Source organism: Musca autumnalis, unplaced genomic scaffold (genome assembly GCF_047663935.1).
Source record: "Musca autumnalis isolate F117 unplaced genomic scaffold, ASM4766393v1 scaffold_4, whole genome shotgun sequence".
Lineage (NCBI taxonomy): Eukaryota > Metazoa > Arthropoda > Insecta > Diptera > Muscidae > Musca > Musca autumnalis.
This window is the reverse complement of record NW_027411977.1, coordinates 251,536,712-251,559,994: the sequence shown is the minus strand read 5'-3', so window position 1 is coordinate 251,559,994 and position 23,283 is coordinate 251,536,712. Positions and strand designations below refer to the sequence as shown.

General features: G+C 34.9%; 1 protein-coding gene across 2 annotated transcripts; it reads left to right on the top strand.

Moving 5' to 3' along the window:
• The first annotated feature begins 2,276 nt into the window (after positions 1-2,276).
• Positions 2,277-19,862, top strand: RhoBTB (Rho-related BTB domain containing). 2 transcript variants are annotated; one of them, XM_073982325.1, is made up of 12 exons: positions 2,277-2,677; positions 6,430-6,751; positions 6,818-7,015; positions 7,072-7,519; positions 7,588-7,673; positions 8,519-8,771; positions 8,836-8,943; positions 9,017-9,187; positions 9,254-9,496; positions 9,582-9,846; positions 18,941-19,094; positions 19,156-19,862. In XM_073982325.1, the coding sequence occupies exons 2-11, from the start codon at positions 6,468-6,470 to the stop codon at positions 19,069-19,071; spliced, it is 2,187 nt and encodes a 728-aa protein (XP_073838426.1). In that variant the 5' UTR covers positions 2,277-2,677; positions 6,430-6,467; the 3' UTR covers positions 19,072-19,094; positions 19,156-19,862. The 2 variants fall into 2 exon arrangements, with proteins under 2 accessions (XP_073838426.1, XP_073838425.1); XM_073982324.1 differs by having other exon boundaries at positions 18,923-19,094.
• The last annotated feature ends 3,421 nt before the right edge of the window (positions 19,863-23,283 follow it).

Genomic DNA, 23,283 nt, shown 5'->3' with positions numbered 1-23,283 from the left:
AACTCCCTTCAGTTTTGCAAGGGAAATTTTTTTTGGAGGAAAACACATGTTTAAGATCGTTCATGACACCTACTTTTTCTCCATCAGAATTTTTTTCCGTGCGGATTTTTTGTTTGTGATATCAAAGATGGCAAAACAGAAAATTCCGCACGGAATTTTCATTCATGATTGGGCTGATAGCACCGAATTGCTTTCAAAAGTCAATATTTAACCATGTTTAACCCTTCGTTGGACACCCATATTGTTTATCATATTCGTAACACATGAGTCTGGCCAGACTCATATATGCTCTGTTCCAGAACTTGCAAGAAGCTACTAATTTTTACTACGATAAAATTTTTTCCTTTATGTTATCGGAAAAAATAGTAAAAATTAGTAGATTCTTGCAGTTCTGGACCCTAATCTTTAATTAATAATCCTTTTTTGTCAAAAAAAAACATGCCGAAAAAGTGTAAATTTAAATGATATTATCAAGTTAGTAAAACAGGGCATATGCCTACGAAGTAAAAAATTCGTAGTTTTCTTGTCTCTATGCTCGAAAATCCTATTTACATATACATATTTCATTTTGAAGCACTATATTTTAGTTTTGGCCTATTATTCAGAATGAAGAGTGTCTTTTTTATAACTTTACAGCTTATGGGTACTTTACACGATATGTATCTTACATATGGGTTGTCCCTTTTTATATACAAAATGTAGACGCAAAGTGACAACCCATATGTAAAATACATATCGTGTAAAGTACCCATTATTGCAGTGCAATAACGATGATATCAATAGGTAAATAAAGGCATATATCCTAAAGATTTTCGTATAATTCATGTGGAGAATCCTATATTTGGACCAATCCACGCGACAAAAAAAAAAAAAACAGAAAAGCTAAGTAATGAGTTTTATTAGTCCAGTTATGTGTAATACAGCCTGTTTCTGTATGTCGAAAGAAGAATGTGTGCGAATGAAACACGCCCAAACTTTAATTTTCGAAATAATTTTACCTTTGCTTTGGCTCCAAAACAAAAAACAAATTTGAAAAACACACAAGAGTTTGGACGTGTTTCATTCGCACGCATTCTTCTTTCGACATACAGAAACTGGCTGTAATTGTCTAGAATACAAGTGTAACCCTATTTGCAATGGATTTTTTTAGGTTGTGGTACACTCACTGATTTGAAACTCATATCCTGCTTTTGCGATCGTTTTTTGTGCAATTTTGAAGACATGGTAGGGTGAAATGCGACAAGTTTCATAAAAGGGTATTCATTTTGTAAAATAATCTAGGAACAATCAAATTTTAAGAAAAATTTCGGACAATTTTTTATAAGAAATGGGTGGGGTCTGGCCAGACTCATGAGTTACGAATGTGATATGTAAGTATGTCAAAAAATCCTTGTAGCTCCTTTTCTGGTGATCCTTTTGACTTCATATTTCCTTCATTTGAAAGGTAAGAAAATTTCATGAAGCTACCTCGAATCTCAGCTTCACAGCTTTATCGTAACCCAGTTTAAACTGCAAAATAAAATGAAAAAGGCCTGACCAGACTCTGGTGTCCAACGGAGGGTTAGAGGGGCCTATAAAATCCAAGCTGGATCTGACATAACAAAACCCAACTAGGGGTTGTGTCGCTTGGGTCTGTGCTTTCAAAAGATCCTCCAAATTGTTTGCACAAGATCGCCTTAAAATGTTTGCACAGTGTAACATAAATGAAAAATTGTTATCTTAAGTCCAATTTACATATGCTCATTAAATGATTTCGTTTTACAAAATCCTAGAATCAAATGAAGTGTATTTACATCTGTTTTTTTGCGTCATTTGATTACGCACACAATCCCACATACACACTTATACAATAACACAAACACACGCACACAATATATTTATTCAGAGAAATAGGAATTTCACAACACAAATGTGTATCAAATAACTTAAATTAATCCTAAAAACAAAAAACATAATTTTTGCAAGTTTTTAACCATTTATTTTCACTTTTGTCATCGTTTGAGTATTTTTGTTTTTCTACAACACACACAAACAAACAAAGACATCATAAAACAGTTGCATTTTTTGGTAGTTTATGACGAAAAAACTGGACTGCTTATAATAGTATGGTGTTTTCGTGCGTTGTTTAGAATAAATGACGCAGCTATCGTCATTTATTTTTGTATGGTAAATGACGCAAAATGTTGCCTGTTTTAGCAAATAAATGACGAAACAGCTCCAAATGACGAAAAAGTTGCTAATGTAAATTGGACATTAGTAAAAATCTGTAGATTCTTGCAGGTTCTGGAAGGCATTGTATGTGGAACTGATTTTTGACATTTTGCTCGTTTGCCACTTTTACCGTTAAAAAGTGCTGGAACGGAGCTATAATGTTACAATCAGCTGGCCTGATACTACCTAATAGATCTGCCTTGTTTGAACTAATCGGATCCAAACTTGCTATCCCTATAATCGAAGTTGAATTTTATTTGAAATTGCTACTTTTTTAGTAAATAAAAGAAAAAAAAAACAAAAAGCAAAATATTTATATGCGTTGATTACGTGCGAAAAAAAAACACAGAAAGCGATGTGAGAAGTTTAACCATTTCTTTGTCTTAACAGCGGTCAAAGAAGGAGGAGAAAAATCAATACAAACACGAAACTGAATCGGGAAGAATAAAGACATTTGAACAAAAAGGTGAATCTGAGAATTTATTAGAAAACATAATATATTTATGCCATAATTTAATGTTATCACCGTAAGTACAATTAACACTTTAGATAGAGTTTGTCGGAAAAAAATTGAGTTTCTTTGTAGACTATTATCCACTATGTCAGTATTTGATTGTGACTTCACCCCCTTCACTTTGCCCGCACTCAACTACTTATTTGTCAGGTGCTTTCGATTTCTTTCATGGACTATAAAAACAATTACATTCACTTTCGAATGCAGCCTGCACAACAGATTTTGTTCTACACGGAATAAATCAATTGAAAATGAGTGAACATTCGTAACTGGAACTTTTTTTCAAACGTGCCTGAAAGATTTTGGAGACTGTAAAAAGTATCCTCTGACAAGTTAAAATATATAATTTTATGGAAAATCTTCCTTTACACATTATACTTTCTTTATCCGAATAAGATGCTGCTAAACCATGTTGGGATGTACCCGTTAGAATCGCCCACCCTAGCATACAAATTTATTTATTATAGGGATTGGTCGGTGTAATTCTTACAAATGCGAAAATTTAAAGGTGTCTTTCTTTGTCTATTGCAATATTCGCAGTTACATTACATATCACAATAACAATAACAGAATAGTTTTGTGATTTTTGGAATCTCTTGGACTTTCTTTTTTCAATGAGCTCAACTCCAAAGATAAATTAATAAGAAATATTGATTTTATTTCGGCACTAAACACAAATATTCTGTTGTATGTCGATCAACTAAAATATTAACATTTGCATCGCATTTATTACTGATAAGAGTGTTTTTTATTAATAAGCATTAATGCCCAGCGAAAAGTTTGCCTCCAAAGAGGCAGTTAAATTATATGTACAAGTGATTTGGAAGTGCATCAAATTATGCATTTTCACTCATGATTTTTACAAGGGAGTGACCCCGGAAAGAGGCACTCCATTGCACCGCATTTTAACTGACCCTTTGCCATTGCATTTTAACTGAACCTTTGGCACTGCATTTTAACTGACCCTTTGGCATTGCATTTTAACTGGCCCTTTGGGGGTAGAATAGGAGGCAGTCCAGAGCACGTGTTTTGAATAACAAAATAAAATGCATTTCTTATTTGTGTAAAACAAAAATATTAATAACTTTATTAAATTAACACAAATTATGAAAATTCTCTATTGAATTCAATCGCAAACATGTGTGTTTCCTCCTCTCTTCATTTAATCCGAGCTTAAGTGTTTTTGCTTCATCTGCTAAATGGGTTTGATATTGTCTTCCCATCACCAGTTAAGATTTCGACATGTACTCCAACAGCACTCCATTGGGAAATTTTCTTCTCGTGAGTTACCGGAAAAATGTTCACAAATTAATTATTATTTAGTTTGTATTAACAAATGTTTGGAAATGTTAACACGATTATCTCTTCTTGGAAATGTATTCCGCTGCCTGTAGAGATGTACAAACTGAATTATGTACATATAGGGATCTCTAACAACTGCTAATAAAATGTAGTGAACGGAGTGCCTTTTTCACGACTCCGTTTGCACTGCATCAGGATGCTGTTAAATTGTGAGGAATTGGAGTGCCTTTTTCACGACTCCGTTTGAACTGCATAAAAACATGCCGTGAAAGAACTAGTCTACATTGCACTACTTCCAATTTATTTTGCTGGGTGTGAAATTTGGGAACCGTCATTCTATGATCACAAAAGTAATTCCTGGAAAAATAAGCAATACGTTTTGTCTTAAAAGTTTTTCATGATAATCTTGCTACCTGCACTGTATATGATTACCTAAAGATTGTGTTATTACCCAGCAAAATTTGAGGAAGGGGTTCCATGCGATGACTTGATTTCATGGCATCTTTTGCATTGGTTCAAACGAAGTCGTGAAAGATCCGATCTTTTCATTAGCATTTGAATCAATGCAAAAGAAGCGTGAAAGATCCGATCTTTTCGTCAGCATTTGAATCCATTCCATCTATCCAATAGAGATGAATTTTGTGTTTTTATTTATAAAATTTTTTCTAATATATAAGATTAATTGTCAGAGACTCTTGATGTTGTCGGAGACTCGAAATCACAACCAACGTTGTTAAAACTCTCGTCGTAATGATGTCATTGCACATGGATAGTGAAAATGACATGCCAAACATTGGTGGAAATGACATGTCAAAGCATTGGTGTAAATGACATGTTTTGGATCCAAAAATTAATAGCATCTTTTGGGATCCACGCTCATATAAAATTCATCGATGAAGATGCTAAAAAGATGACATACCAGATCATTTGCACCCATGATTGAATGGCACCTTTGGCATCGATCATTATGCTGGGTATTAGTTGGATTATTTCGAACATATTTGTAGTGCTCTGATTCACTTAAATGAATGATCTTTAAATTTCAAGGAGGAGAACTTTTAATGGGTAACTTACATCTTAAAGTCCTCCAAATTGATTTATTTTGCAAATTCAAATTCACCCAATAGGTATAATAACGGCCCTAAGTAAATCGGAAAATTTCATTTGTAATTCACTTCCAAAATATTTTTAGTTATAATTGGGGAACCAATAATATAATTTTTAATTAAATATATGGGTGTTGTTCTGAACGTGAATTCTCCGTGAGTTTTCTTACTCTCTCCTTTAAAGCGAAACGGAGGAGATACAAAACTCACGGGTAACCCCCATTATTTATATTGTAACTTACTTAGGAATAGAATATACATTTATATACATATATTAATGAATGAATGATTACATAAATAATTCGACAATTCCATTTCCATTTATTAGATTGCATTTTAAACTTAAATTGTTATTTATTTAAAATTCGTGTAAATTTAGTTAAAACATCTCATGTGTAATTCGAAAAGGCAAATAAAAAGTCAATGGTAAAAATTGCAATTTTTATTTCAAAAGAATTGTTTTGAATTAAAAATGGAATTATGTATTTGAATTTCAGCAGAAATAATTCGAATTTCAAATAGAAAAATAGGTATTACAAACTGAATCTATCTAAATCTATCGAAATGCCTTAACATATCATTTTATACATTGATAAATCCCATCCAATCCTCATTTAAAATTGGAAGCTGTGCACTAAATAAATTTACATCAACTCATAACCTTGGTGTAGTTTTTGACTGCTCGTTATCATTTGTTCCACATATTGAGCACATAGTTTCTGAGGCATACAAAGCCCTTGCCTTCATAAAAAGAAATTGTCATGAATTTTCTGATTCCTGCACTATTATTGGGTTTACAGAGCCTACATTGTAGAAGAAAGTGTCAATATGCTTCTATTATTTATGATTTGATTAATAATCATGTTGATTCGCCAGAATTATTGGCCTTAATTCCATTTTCTGTGCCGCCAAGAAGTTTAAGATATACCGATTTGTTTAACATATCGTTGCATCGTACCAATTATGCTCGAAATGGCCCATTAACGCGTACCTTGTCAAGCTTAAACAATTTAAATATTAGGTTTCAAAAAGAAATGAAGCCCAGCATTGAATTTAACACTTCAAAACTGTTATTTAAACCAACAATTTATTTTGCTTTTCAATATCAATTTTATAATCTTAGTCTGTTAGGAATTGAATTGACTATAATAAATAAATATAATAATTTGGATTACAAATAAAATATACATATTTCTTTACAAATGAAAAAATCAATTGGCCCTCTATGTAATAAAATAGTTTATTGCCTGTAAAAGATTCTATTCTAAAAATAAATACAACATGTTACTACTGTAGGTTTCAGATTACACAGAAATCAATATATTAATGGAAACATGGATAACGAACAGCCACATCAGGAGCTTGTTAAATGTGTACTTGTTGGTGATACCGCTGTGGGGAAAACACGTTTAATTTGTGCTCGTGCTTGCAATAAACATGTATCGCTATCTCAACTCTTATCGACACATGTTCCAACGGTTTGGGCAATTGATCAGTACCGCATTTATAAAGATGTTCTTGAGCGGTCGTGGGAGGTTGTAGATGGCGTGAACGTATCATTGCGTCTTTGGGATACATTTGGAGATCACGACAAAGATAGACGATTTGCGTACGGCCGGTAATATAGTTTGTCCGATGTGGATGGTAAATGACAAAATTTAAACGAACTAATCTTTACTTTCAGTTCGGATGTTGTGTTGCTATGTTTCTCTATAGCCAGTCCGATCTCACTTCGCAATTGTAAAGCAATGTGGTATCCAGAAATACGCCGATTTTGTCCAGATGTTCCCGTAATATTAGTAGGGTGTAAGAACGATTTGAGATATATGTATCGTGATGAAACTTATTTGTCATATTTTGGAGAGAGGAGCACCTTTGTGAGGTAATTGAAGCACTGCCAGTGATTAGAAAATTTTAAATTATACATTCCCTTTGTAGAGCTGCTCTCAAAAGTGATTTAGTGATGCCAGACGAAGCTCGAGCTGTGGCAAGGGAATTGGGAGTTTCTTATTATGAAACCAGTGTCTTTACTTATTTTGGAGTGAATGAAGTTTTTGAAAATGCTATTAGATCGGCATTGATTGCTCGTCGTCAGCAACGATTTTGGATGACAAACCTCAAAAAGGTGCAAAAGCCTATATTACAGGCTCCATTTAGGCCGCCAAAACCACCGCCACCAGAAGTGACGGTAGTTGTTGGAAATTATCGCCAAGACATGTATAATATGTTTTTAGCGCAGACCTACACCGATCTCATCCTCATAGTGGGCACAACGAAATTTCCAGTGCACAAGTTTATGGTTGCTGCAGCTTCTAGCCTTTTTAATAGATTGTTAAGCATTGACATTTCTGATATGGGTGGTCGAAGTAGCAGTGAATCAAGTATGGTAAGTAATTTATTTTCCAGTGTTTATACATATGAATAAAAATACTGAATTAAATATTTTTAACTCAGGTTAGTTCAACTTTTGGCGAAGCTACAACTGCAGATTTTAACGATGACACAGAGTGTCTTATACGTCACGAGTCGCGCGCACAAAGGTAAATAAATATACACGTGCCATACGTTAGCCCTTAAATACATATTTCAGAATTTCATAACGGCAGTCGTGAAGTAACGAAAATAAAACTTAATCGCAGTCAGGGTTGCGAAGCGCACTCGGTTCAGCTAATATTGTATGTAATATACATGGTAGGTCAATGTTTATTTGTGGTGGTACCACTCAGAAACTGCATGGCAGTGATCGCTAGATCACAAACATATCCCGAAGTATAATACAATGAAAAAAGTGTTTCAGCAACATTTAGTAAGTACGAAGACAAACCTATAGTCTGGCACAAGACTTTCGTGTGTAAATGTTCGGAAAAAAATTAAGTTACTTTTAAAGCAGTTGCACGATTTTTCAAAAGTCATAAATATTTCCACCGCAATTTTACGCCATATATCAAGGCAAATATATAAGGTAATCGTATCAAGTCAAACCCCTAGTTGATGTTTATTGTTGTAATTTCCCCAACAACATAAAGAACATTTTTCTACCTACTATTTCATTTATCGTCATATGCCTGTCTGCGTACTCGATAATTTGTAAAAATTATTACACACCAATTAATTGGTGTGTCTTTTTACTTACTAAATGTTGCTGAGAAAATTGTTTCCTTTATACAACTGTCAAAATGTGAAACATTTGTAATAATTATTACAACTTATTGAGTACGCAGACACACTTAACATAATTTGAATAAGTATTTCAACACAGCCATGCGTAACTCAAGACGGGACGTACAAAGATATTCACCTTTCTACCACATGAACGCACTTGTAGCGTCCGTATTACCCAAATACGTTGTAACTGAAATATCATTATGTTTATATACCTCTGCAGAATGTGGGAACAAATTAAACGTCGATCTAGTTATCAGGCATTGCCTCTGATTGAAGCGAAACGACCAATTGAGCTTTACAAGGACTTACACCATCCAGTATTCCAAAATATCCGAGTCCTTCAAGTAGATAACAACAACGGAATCCAAACTAACCAGACGATTTTAACGCTTACAAAACTGATTACTCCGCAGGCCTTGCATCAGTGTCTAAAGTTTATATACACGGGTACAATTGATTTATACAATGTACAGGTATTTTTATTTTCCATTGTAAAGTACACAAATGTTGTACTTATTGATGTTCTTATGTGTGTAGGATATAAAGCAAGCGGCAGAATTGTTAGAGTTATCGCAGTTAACCAATTTGTTATCGAAGCCTCCAAATGCCTTGGCAGGAGAAGAACCAACCTCTCAAATTTGTTTGGTATATATTTGACCGGATTAAAAGCACTTTGGTTTGAATAATCTGAAGCCTGTATAAACCAATTTATCTTCAGGTCCTAAGGGAGAATATGGAGAAACATTGTTCCGGTGATGGTTTGTTTACAGATATTACTTTTGAACTGGATGAGGGTCAAATGAAAGCACATCGAGCTGTGTTGGTGGCTCGTTGCGACGTGATGAGAGCTATGTTAGCTGGAGATTTTCGCGAAGCTCATTCGAGTGTGGTACAGATTGACAGCTGATAGATGTAAGAGAGTTGCAAGCATTATTAATATATCCTTTCATTACAGATTATTTTTCCCGGTGTTACACTTTATACATTCCATAAATTACTTTGTTATTTATATACCGATGAAATACCGCATATCTCAGCTGTTAAATGTCTAAATCTGTTAGAATTAGCGAATCGATTGTGCCTGCCACGTCTGCTAAATTTGGTCGAGTGTCGTGTAATCGAGGATTTGACCATGATATCTCAAAATGAGACAAATCAAACAGTGGATCACTGTTTGAAGCTTTTGGAGCCAGTGAAGGTATTTGATTTACAAGTGTTTCGTAGTGCATGTATGTAGGTGCATGTAGACAATTGCCTAAACACAGTTTTTGTTTTGTTGACAGCTCCATAATGCGCATCAGCTGGCCGAATGGTGCATGTCATATTTGTGTGTAAATTATAACAGCATTTGCAAGTACTCCATCAAAGGCCTGCGAGCTTTGCATCAGGAGAATCAAGAATATTTACGCGAACATCGCTGGCCTCCAGTTTGGTATTTAAAGGACTATGACTACTATCAACGTTGCATTAACGAAATGAACAAGGAAATTAAAAACTCCCGACGAGATTCTCGCAGCGATGACGAAGGTTGTCTCTGCTTCACTGGTGGTAAGTAAGAGAATTCTAGAAAAGTAGAATCATTAACATCTGATTAATTGTTAGCCGTTGTTTTGAAAAGGTAATTTTTACAAATATCATGGCTTTAGTACCCATCACTATTTTTAATGTAATTATTTTTATGTGTATACATGTTCATACCTTCATACTGTGCCTATTGGAACCATTCATTGTATCAAAATGAATTTTTTTATAAAACGCGAACGGTTATGTCATTAAATTCAGAACTCATTCGATTGAAGTAGGGTCAGTGCACCAATAGTCGACGGTAAGGATTTAAGTATTTTCTAGTTTTCGCCCTTTCTCGCGATGATTTAAGAAGTTTTTTATTATATTTTGCGCGTTTATGTGTACACTTTTTTTAAAAAGATTATTTGTATATTGTGTTTTAAATTTAAAGAGTGATATCATTCTTGCATTAATAATATATACATATCGTCACCTGAAATGCCCAAAGACGTAACCCTCAAAGGGTTACGTTGAGGGTTACGTCTTTGGGCATTTCAGATGACGATATGTAGCTTGTCAAGTAAATGTTTTAAAACTAGGAAATCGATCACTTTTTATGCATTAATGATAAAAATTTCGAATTTTTTGCAAAAATAGTTGTTCGACTTGTTTAAGACCAGATTGAATGTATAAATAGAGAATTAACCCACGTACTTAAACAATAATATCCAAAACCAATAATTTACATGTAGTGCAAGATGTCAAAGAAATGATTTCAAAATGTAATGAAGGTTTCAAAATATCCCATATTTTCGGTAGATACTTAAAAATCATGACATTTTATGAATTTTATTCTTAATAAGGATTAACTACTAACAAATATCAACAATATTAGGTATAAAATATCCCTACTAAGAGGGTTACCATATGGACCAAGGGGGTATCAGATAATATTACATGTAAATAATGTCCTATAGGACTCAAACCGGGAATATCTGAAAACTAAGACGTTATATGAGTTTTTAGTTCTCAATCCGGAGGGTTGCCAGATCGACTAAAAAGGTACCAGGCCATATTAACAGTAAACGAGACAACCTAGGTCCCACGACGGCCGGTTCTATGTACCGGATTGACCCGAGGAAACGTCTTCTCGGTCAGGGGCCGTCACCTCAGCAACTACTTGTTCGTGTTCGTCTTTATTTTTATTTTGGCATGTCCCGGAATGCCTTCTCCGGATTCTTTTGGTCCGTGCCGGGATAGAGAGTAACCCCGGACCATGGTTTTGCACCGTTTGTCAGCGTCTCATCCACCATAGGTCGCTGTCACTGAGATGCAACGGGTGCCAAGGATGGGTGCATTTCAGGAACTGTTCAGGCCTGACCTACCTGAGGGAGTATTATGACAGGATTCATATTGCTGCGCGCTGCGCCAACATAATCCGCAGCGAGTCTTCATCATCATCATCGGATTATGAAACTCCCCCGCAATCTCCCCAACTGCCCCAGCAAAATAAATTGGAAGTAGTGCAATGTGGACTAGTTCTGTCACGGCATGTTTTGATGCAGTTCAACTGGAGTCGTGAAAAAGGCACTCCAGTCCTCACATTTTAACCGCATTTGGATGCAATCCAAAGAATCACATCCACTTGTCACATTTTAACAACATCCGGATGCAGTTCAACGGAGTCGTGAAAAAAGGCTCACAATTTAACAGCATCCGGATGCAGTCCAAACGGAGTCGTGAAAAAGGCACTCCGTTCGCGAGATTTTATTAGCAGTTGTTAGAGATCCCTATATGTACATAAATCAGATTGTACATCTCTACAGGCAGCGGCTTTAATTAAAAACATAAAAACATGTCCAAACATTTGTTAATACAAACTAAATAATATTTAATATTTAAATAATATTTAATTTGTGAACATTTTTCCGGCAACTCACCAGAAGAAAATTTCCGAATGGAGTGCTGTTGGAGTACGTGTCGAAATCTTAACTGGTGATGGGAAGACAACCCATTTAGCAAATGAAGCAAAAACAGTTCAGCTTGAAACAAATGCAAGCGGAGGAAACACGCATGTTTGCGATTGAATTCAATGGAGAATTTTCATAATTTGTGTTAATGTAATAAAGTTGTTAATATTTTTGTTCTGCACAAATAATAAATGCATTTTATTTGTTCTGGCATATTTTGTAATGGCTTGCACAATTTCCGCAGAATGCCTGTACCAAACACGTGCTTTGGACTGCCTCCTATTCTACCCCAAAGGGTTAGTTAAAATGCAATGCCAAAGGGTCAGTTAAAATGCAGTGCCAGAGGGTCAGTTAAAATGCAGTGCAAAAGGGTTAGTTAAAATGCAATGTCAAAGGGTCAGTTAAAATGCAGTGCCAAAGGGTTAGTTAAAATGCAGTGCTTTGGAGTGCATCTTTCAGTAGTCACGCTCTTGTAAAAATCATCAGTGAAAATGCATAATTTGATGCACATCCAGATCACTTGTACATATCATTTAACTGCATCTTTGGAGGCAAACATTTTGCTGGGGCATAATCAGCCGCAGCCGTTAACACCATGTATTGCTGTACCAGTTCCTGAGGATGTGACATTCTTGCAGTTTAACTGCGATGATCTTCGAATCAATATCAATGAGATAGTGAACTTTATGAGTCGAAGAAATATAATGGTCGCGGCGATTCAGGAATCGAAGCTGAACAACAACTGCAGTCTTCGGAGTTATGATGGATACAACGTTATTCGCTGAATGCTGAATATCCTGCCGGTCAATAGCTGTGCCCCGCGTTATTTGCCTAACATCAGATCTCTGTTGCGAGGAGATAACTGGCTGGTCCTTGGGGATTTTAGTGCGCATCATGAGTTATGGCATTCAGCCCTAGGGAATGACCAAAGAGGAATAGATCTGTCTGAGCAAATAGATAGCCCCACATTCTGCACTGCGAACGAAAACGCACCCACCACGATTAGAGGGGACTGCCACATTTCGCCTGACATATCCATCGTGTCACCCGGTCTTACGAATGACTATACTTTGCAACACGTCATTTTCCCTTTGGTCGGACCATCTCCCAATCCTCATCTCCACAAATAGACCACAAGACTTCATAACCTCTGAACTCAGTACTTTCATTAACCATGGGAAAGCGGATTGGCAAGGTTTCAGAGAGTTCACTAATCAAGCTTCAGAGAACTGCACAATCCCTCTGATGTTCGGGTAGCAGAGAGAAAATTCCGAGAAATCATCATCACTACTACGGCCGCTCGCTTTATTCCTGCTGGTCGAATACCTGAAATAAGACCTAATTTCCCAGCAGAGACGACGGGATTAGCTAATGAGCGTGATGAGTTTCGCCGCACGAACCATAATGACCCCAGAGTCAGAGAATTGACAATGGAAGTCAATAGATTTGTCGGTGAGCACAAGCGGAAAAAGTGGCTAGAACATCTGAAGTGCTGCAACATTGGAGCCGGTAGTAATAAATTGTGGACAACGGTTAAGGCGCAATCGAACCCTGGTAGGAGAGACGACCGGACATCTGTCATGTTTAACGGCCTGGCTGTGACAGATCCGAAGAGGTGCGCAGGCTGTTTCTGCCGACAATTTATCGAGCACCTCGATAGCGACCGGGCGAAGAGAAGTGTTTTACGTCGTTTGCGATCTCTTCCAGCCGAGGAAGAATGTTATCCGAGGCGCAAAGTCATCCAAAACGCTTGGACCTGACGGATTTTCAATGGTGATGCTAAAACAGCTGTATAACCCGGGAGTCGAGTATTTAAAGATGGGCAGGTTGGTCCCGCTGCTGAAACCTGGCAAAGATGCCAGCAAAGGTGAGTCATACAGGCCGATTTCACTTCTATCACCAGTAGCAAAGATACTCGAGGCGTTACTCCTCCCCAGTATCAGAACGTGTTACCCAGTTGTGGATCATCAACACGGGTTCCGGAAGCAGCATAGCACCACAACAGCGCTGCACGCCACGCGAGGACTCAACCAGGACAAACCATGCCACATTAGCGGTGCAGCCGCCTCAATTCTTACTGGGCCAAGATTGATGGCACACTACACAGCACCTGTTTAACTTGCTCAGCCACCCAGACTAACCTGACTGCACGCTCACTTTGGATTAATACTATTCAGGTGGCGTACTTTCTGAACTTGGAGCTGGAAGCAGAGCCGAATCAATAAAATGAAGATATACAGTTTGACAAGTAATTGTTTTCAAACTGAGAAAACGAACACTATTCATGCATTAATTACTAAAAAATTACAAATAGTTGTGATAAAAATGTCGGGTTTTTTGCAAAAATTAGTTGGTCGACTTATTTAAGACCAAATTGAACGAATAAATAAAAAATTAACCCGCTTAGTTCAACAATAATAACCAAAAGAATAATTAACATGTAATGCAAGGTGCCAAGAAAATGTTTTCAAAATGTAATTAAGGTTCCAAAATACCCCATGTTTTCGGTAAATGCTTAAAAATCATGACATTTTATGAATTTCATTCTTAACAAGGATTAGTTGCTAACAAGTATCAGCAATATTTGGCATGGGATATTCCCACAAAGAGGGTTACCATATGGACCAAGGGAGTATCAGATCATATTGCATGTAAACAATGTCCTATATGTCTCAAGCCAGGAATATCTAAAAACTAAGACGTTTTATGAGTATTTTGGTTTACCAAGATAGTATGACATCAATTACAATGAATATTACCTACAGCAGAACTCAATCAGGAGGGTTGCCAGATCGACAAATAATGTACCAGGTCTTAATAACAGTAAACTGGACCTCCTAGGCCCACAATTAGATCTAAAAAGTTATTTAACTGAAATTTAATTTAGGGATAAGGATATTCACTAAAACAAACCAAAATATAACCAAGAAGTACAAAAATCGGTTAGAAATGCATATGTAAGATATTCCCAAAATATACTGAGCTTGCTATAGACATCCAATTTTATCTATTAACAGCCAGATTGAGGAATTCCCGTAAGTTTTTTGGCTTTGATGGTATACCATGGTAACACTGTAGTATTATTTCCCCGTCACTTTGAAATTTTTGTCACAGTATTACTTCACAGTACACAAAATGTCTCCAGTAGGTCATAGTAAGCATTTGCGAAAATTGTAGAAATCTGTACCCCACAAATTTCTAAGGAATATTAGTCTCCAAATGTGCTATTTTCGACTGTTTCATGAAATATTCTTATCTCTTAATAAATTTTGAGTTGAATGAACCACTTGTAGGCTGTGGTTGTGTGCCTAGTTGGTCTCTTTTACTGTTAATAAGACCTGGTACTATTTTAGTCGATCTGGCAACCCTCCTGATCGAGCTATTCCGTAGGCAATATTTATTGTAATTGATGGAAGCCCATCCTGGTGAACAAAAAATACTCATAAAATGTCTTAGTTTTCAGATATTCCCGGTTATAGACCTATAGGACATCGTTTACATGTAATACGATATGGTACCCCCTTGGTTCATATGGTTACCCTCTTAGTGGGGATATTCCATGCCTAATATTGTTGATACCTGTTAGCAACTAATCCTTGTTAAGAATAAAATTCATAAAATGTCATGATTTTTAAGTATTTACAGAAAAATTGGGTATTTTGGAACCTCGATTACATGTTGAAAACATTTTCTTGGCACCTTGCATTACATGTTAATTATTCTTTTGGTTATTATTGTTGAACAAAGCGGGTTAATTTTTTATTTATCCATTCATTTTGGTCTTAAATAAGTCGACCAACTCATTTTTGCAAAAAAACCGACATTTTTATCACAACTACTTTTAATTTTGTAGTAATTAATGCATGAAAAGTGTTCGTTTTCTTAGTTTGAAAACAATTACTTGTCAAACTGTATATGTTCTTGTAGAAGCTGCTACAACAACAACCTAGGTCCATTACCAGGGCATAAAATTGGTGGTTGGATCCAATTGGTCGTAGTAAGCATTTAAATATATTAATTTGTAATACATATAGTATTGTATGATCGCTTATATCCGAATAACGGATCCGCAAATAAAGAAGAAGAAGAAGCATTTCTGCTTAGGTGGACTCATTCACTGTTAAAGTGGCCTGGTACTTAGTCGACCCTGGCAACCCTTCCAATTGAGTTCTGTTGAAGATAATAGCATTGTTCCAAAACTAAAAAATGTTTACAATTTTTACCACCCCGTTCCCGTACACAAAAAAAGTTGTAAAATGTTCACTTCTCTTTAAACAAAAAATGGCGTTGAATGACGCTCTCTTTAAAAACGTTTTACACGACAAATTTGAGCGTGTAAAAAATAGTAACATGGTTGCCGCCTTCTGATTGGCTGGTAGGCCGACTTTGACATTTGTTCTAGCTTTTTTGACGTTCTTTCGCATATAACATTTATTGTAATTATTGGCAGTATTTTATCCTTTAGATTAATTTCTATATAGAATCCATTAGAAGACGCCTTTAGAAGATCTTCTACATGTATAAGACACCCTTAGGCCCGTTCTTACAATTGTCTTTAAAGGCAATTTTTGTTATACCTTACTTTAAGAAAAGTAAGGAATAACACATTACAAGGGATTTGTTATTACATCTTCCATTTAAACTAAATGTCATATTTTGTAAAAATATGGCAATATCAAGCAAAAAAATCGGTATACCTCAAGTTTTCTCAAATCTGATTGGTTGATTTGAATCTGCTGACAATTTTTTCTTGCTTTTGGTGCAGCATTCTCCCGGGCGCAGTTTAAATTTTAAAAGGAACACAAAGTTCCTTTTAATTTATCTGACACTTATTCTTAAAGCAAACATGTAAAAATAAAAATGGGTTAACTGACCGATACTGGCCAATATTAAACTGCAGAAAGGGTGTAATAACGGGCCTTGGAATGTTTTCTACCTGTAAACGGAAGTCTTCTATCTATAGGAGACCCCTTTATGGACTTATCTCAGACCCCTTTAGAGGGTCTTCTGTCACTACAAGAAGCCTTTAGAAGGCCTTCTAACAGTATAATACGCTTTTAGGAGACCTACTACATGGTGAACTAAAAAAATCACAAAACTTCTTAGTTTTCTGATATTTCCGGTTTGAGACCTGTAGGACATTGTTTACATGTCCCCTTTTAATACAATAATTTTTTGTTGGGTGTTCTTGTTCTATGAAAATTTGAAATGAAAAATATTCCCTTTATAAAATTTTTCAGTTGACATTAATTTCCTTTATAACTGCTAAACCTAAATAACGACGGGACGTACACAAATATTTCACGAACCTACCAAAACAACGCTCTCTGAGCGTCCGTATTACCCAAATACGTTGAGTCCCAAATCACATTTAAAACACAAAATCCGCCACCGAAACTTACTTAAACGTTTTCATTCGTAAAACAAATAATTTTCCTTTGCAATGAATTGTATTTCATGTTTTGTAGGACTTTTTAACAAATTTACTCGTTGTTTATTTAAAACATTTTTATTTGTTTGTTTTATAGTTCTTACAAAAAAAAAAAAAAAATTAAATGCTTTTGAATGGATAAAAGTTATAGAAAAATAAATAAATAAAAAATAATGTTTACTCTTTTCTTCGACAACTCTTGTGCCAGACAATGAAAATATAACATGAAAGCTTTTAGGAGAGAGAGGAAAGGTACCTCCCTTTCTCCGTTCTTACCCATGAACTCAAAACATTTTCGTTGTCTGGCACAAGAGACACATAAAGAAAAAATTGTTATCGTAGTAAAAAAAATAGATTTTTGCAGGTTCTGGAAAAGATCAATAATGTGCCTGTTCCAGAACATGCAAGAATCTACAAATTTTTACAACAATTAGTCTGTTCCAGTACTGCAAGAATCTACTAATTTTTACTATTTTTTTCAATAACATAAAGGAACAATTGTTATCGTAGTAAAAAATAGTAGCTTCTTGTAGGTTCTGGAACAGAGCAAATAACAAATTTTTCTTTATAATATCGAAAAAATAGTAAAAATTTGAAGATTCTTGCTGTTATGGAACAGACCAAATATGTTCGAATAATATGCCAAATAATTTTGAAAACAATCAAATTCAATGATTTTTAAATTTGTTTTTAGAACATTTGTATGGAAGAAAGTCTATACTCTTGTGCCAGACATTGAAAATATCACATTGAATCATTTTAGCTGTTAGCAGAGACCGGATATGAAGTAGCCACGTTCTTACCCATAAACAAAAAAATGAAAATTTTCATAGTATGACATGCTCTGTCCCAGAACCTGCAAGAATCTAAAAATTTTTACAACGATAACAATTTCCCTTTAAGTTATCGAAAAAATAAGTAAAAATGAGTAGATTCTTGCAGTTCTGGAATAGACCAATAGTTTGGCATTGGAACAAACAATTAATCATATCCATAACTCGATTATCTTGAGAAACATTGACAATTCATTCAAAAAAATATTAGGCCAGTTCTAAAACCTGCAAGAATTTTTTACTACGATAAAAAATTTTCCGAAAAAATAGTAAAAATTAGTAGACTTGCAGTTCTGGAAAAGGCATATTTGGTCTGTTCCAGAACTGCAAGAATCTACTAATTTTTACTATTTTTTCGATAACATAAAGAAAACATTTTTTTATCGTAGTAAAAAAATATTAGATTTTTGCAGGTACTGGAACAGAGCAATTTTTATGAACACACGACTTTGTGTTGCATTTATGAAGTCAGCATATTTTTTAGTAGTAACATATAAGCGGATTTAATAAACCCACTGGGTTAGACCGGCAAAAAGCATATAAAAGCTTATAAAAGCGGGTTATTAAAATTTGAGATATTTTGATAAACCTAATTCAAACATTTGCATTGCCTTGTCCCGAATTTTAAGAATAGTTGAACAGCAATTGCTACTTTATAATCGCGATTTAATGTTTGTTTACAAAATTGAAATATTTCTTTGTTTTGAGTAGTATCCTTTGGATTTGCTTAAATATTACCTTCTAATGTTATATGAACGATACGTATTACGCATCGGATTACAATTCCGGGGCATGGTAATCTAAAACATATCTATTTAACATACAATACATCTCATTACATAAACCATTGCTCTTTGATTATTAATAAGAAATTTTCGAAAAAGTAATTTCTTGGATGCTAGGAAAACAAAAACCTCAAAGGATGTCATCTGTAAATGGAAGTGAAAATGCTAACGAGACACAAATACTGAACAGTTCTGGAATTTCCATGAATCACATTGACTTGGAAGCAGATATGGATTTGAACCTCTGACATCCAGCTTTAGGGCATAGACGGTAATTATCAATATCAGACGTAAGTTGTCTTTTCTCGTCTCAGTTATGTTTTATTCTTTAGATCGCTGCGCTTCATCGTTATTTTGCCCGTCTTGATTTGTTTCATCTGTACAATTTTGAGTATTTTAATACTCTTTCAAATATACACGTAACGCTGGAAATTGATGGTCTTCACAATGATATAAGCATGGAAGTCGGTAAATTGGCTGAAGGACGACCTGGACCATTTGTGTAATTTGAACAACAGATTTATATTTTAGACTCAACAATATCTTCTATGTTAATCAGTTATTGTATTGTATAAGAAAAAGGCAAGCATTTTAACCGCTTCAACATTAAATTGCGAAATAGGGAACTTTTGTCTAGCCATTAGCTTAAGCATTTACTAATAGATAGTTAGAAGTAAGTAGACAACACACATACAACCAAAAATGTTTGTTTCTTACTGTGCGAGGATAATTTGTATTCAGTTTTCTACTAGGAAAAGGCTCGACTGAAGGAATTATGTACATAAGCCACAATTATCACAATTTTATAGTGCAAAAGCATTATAGTTTTCTTTTTTCAATTTAACTGACGACCCGACCGGCAATCCAAGTTTCAATATTTACTTGAGGTTATATCCGACTCTTATTATATCACAGTATAATTACAATATAATTAACACACATGTAAATACGTTTTTAATAATGCTATAATATAATGATGGATCATCTAATAATTGATAATATAACTGCCATTGTACAATCGCCGTTTTGGAAACATAAATCTTTCGTCTAATACTCTGCCTCTGCAAGTCAATACCGGTAAGTACCCATAAAAATATGACTACACATAACTCAAGTGTCATTAACTTGAAATGCAGTACTGCAATGCAATCGATGTAGTAATGCCTTGTTCATACTAAGGTTAATTCGCTCTCTATTCGTTGTTCGAACCCAAATTACGATATAATTACTTCATTTCCCATACAAAATTTTGAGATCGAGCAACGGTTTTTGTACATTGTTCAATATAAATCATTGTCCGAACGACGATAAAATATGTCCAATCTCTAACAAATGGCAGGAAAAATACAAAATTTAGAGATTTATTTAAAACGCAAACATTTTTAGAAAAAAACTGCAAATCATGACTGAAAAGTAAACGTTTTAACGACTAGTATACATTCGAATTATAGCAAATTTTGTCTTCTCTTTCATTGCATTTGCATTTTATGTCCATCGTTTTAAATTCGCGTACAAATTTAGGAACAAAAATCAAATGCCTGCTAGAAAGTCTGTATACCAAAAAGTTATTTTGGCAGGCCTCTCTCTCGTTAATTTTGAAAATAGAAAAATAAAAAATTATTATTCATACATAGTAATGCAAAAAGTCTTTAAGACCAAAGTGCGCATTACAAATAAATACAAAATATCTTGCTGATTAATCCATGACTAAGATAACATTATAGAAAAATAAAAAAAAATAGTTTGCAAAAATAATGACAAAAATTAAAAGAAAAGGAAACTAGAAAAACGGCTCCCCAGCCAAAAAGAATGAAAGGTAATGAATTAAAATCCCATGTTAATAATAATGCACGTACTACAGGCACCGGGCTACGTTACGTTTAAATGTATTGGGTGAATATGCAAAACTTCGCAAGTTAAGAGGCAGGTGATTCCAAAGCCTTGCTACTCTAACAAGGAATGATCGATCATAGATACCGGACCAAAAGCGAGGGAGTAAGATTTGTGGATTGCGTAAGAATCGCGAGAAAATGAACTTTGAACAGAGTAATTCCGGTGTACCGTTTTTAATAATTTTTATAAAAGCATGACATAACCCGAACATTTATGTACGACTGAAACGGAAGTCCCAAAAACTGCAAAGTATAACTGGAGATATGATCTCTATAATTTAAACGGTATACAAATCGAACTATCATATTAATTAATATAAGAATTCTGCCGAGGCACGACTGAATAGTGCCAGAGAATACCTCTATACCATAGGTGATAGTTGACATTAACAACGAATATGCAAGCTGTCGTCTTACAAAGAAAGGAAGGTAATAAGTAGTACAATTCAATTTACGCAAAATGGAAATTACCTTGGGAAATAACGTGTCAATGTGTGATCTGAAATCAAGCCTGTAATCAATATATACGCCCAGACACTTAATCTTGTCAACTACCTCAACAATATTTCCATCCATAACCATGTGAAAGGAATGACTACTCTGACGTATAGAGCCAAACAGTAAACCAAAAGAATTTGAACCACGAAAAAATAGGTGAATATCATCGGCATATGTATATAAATGGCGAACATACATCAGCATCAAGGGCATCAACTATATTGATATACATACTAAAAAGTAAGGGGCCCAAGACAGAACCTTGGGTACCCCACTATCTACACCCCGAACTCTTGAAACTAATCCATTAAAATCTACAAACTGAAAACGATCAGATAGGTAAGAGAAAACAAGCTTACATGCCGTGTTATTAAAGTAGAATTTTGTTATTAACTTCTCAATCAATACTATGTGATCGACTTTGTCAAATGCCTTAGACAAATCCAGCGAAATTAAAACCCCATTATTGTACACGTCGACTGCCTCTCTAATCGTGTCAGTCAAATGCAGCAAGTGAGATACCGTACTATGATTACGCCTGAAACCATGTTGAAAAGGATTGAGAAGCCTCTGGTCGTCAATAAACCTCAACATTTGCCGTTTCATTAGATGGTCACATACTTTTGAGAGAGCTGGAAGTATACTAATAGGGCGCATATTTTCAATAGAGTGTGAATTCTTCTGTTTGGGTATTGGTACTACTCGTGCAGTTTTCCAAGCACTAGGAAAAACAGATGTAGTAAATATAGAATTGAAAAAATGAAGAAAGAAATTGGACACATACGGATATATAATTTTCAAAAATTTAACCGGTATGCCATCAATACCCGTAGACTCTTACTTAATAGAGTGCAACGCAATAAAAATATCCTCTTCAAAGATGCAGTCGGAAGAAAAGGTAGAATGATCACCCTGATAACCAGACAAATCTACCACATTAGAAAGAGGTACAGATCCACATTGAACAAAATTATCATTAAGTTCATCAACATCTATTATATTGTCCATTGGCACCGGGTCATCACCAACTAATCCACCAGACCTTAACTTAGACCAAATCTGGGAAGAATTCATACCTTTAAATACGTCCGTAAAAAACTTTCTCCTCTCGTTCCGAAGAACACATTTTGCTCTGTTCCTATAAGAACGGAATATATCCAAATTTGCAGGTGTTGGACATCGTATATACTCCTTATATGCCAAATCCCTTAAGGATCTGGCCAACAAAACAGAATTTGATTTAAGCCAATTATCATTAGAATAAGAGACATTTTTCTTTATAACGGGGAGGACAAATGTAAATAGATCTGATATAAGAGAGTCAATAAAGTCTAGTTGTTCATTGACACCTGACGTTAAAAGAAAGGCATCAAAACTGACACCAGATAAATAGTCCAAGAATTCTCCCCAATTAATATGCTTGTAGTCTCTATACTCAATAAAAACATCACGTTGCAATAAATCTACTTTTATAGAACCAAAGACAAGGGCATGACGAGAAATAGAAGGACATTGTACTTGCGAAGAAAACTCCAAATAACTCAGGTTGCTTAATAAACAATAATCAATTAATGATGTAGATGAATGTGCCACATCAAAGTGAGAAGGCAGTTCATATCGTTTTTTGGCTGAAACTATCTTTAAAATCAGTAAATAAAAAGTATGAATCATGTTGCTATGAATTGTGTACCATGTCATATGAACGGGATAATTCGTGTACGTAATTATGAGAGCGAACAACGTGATTCAAATGCCGGTATGAACATGGCATAAATGCCGGATATTTATCACTTTATTTTTTATTATGCATATTGAAGGCAGTATAAACATGGGATAAAAAGGTATCAGAAAAAAGGTCTGAGTCCGACAAAATTTTAGTATACAAATACATTTATGAACTCTGCAGTATTCTTATCCATCATAAAGGAGAGGAATGAGAAAATTTGACACTCCCCATTTTACTACTTTACACTGTTATAAACATCAATTACGATTAAGAGTCAAATAAATTACCATCCTGAGAGCGACAATTCAATATGCATGTATACCATTTAATGAACAAACACATAC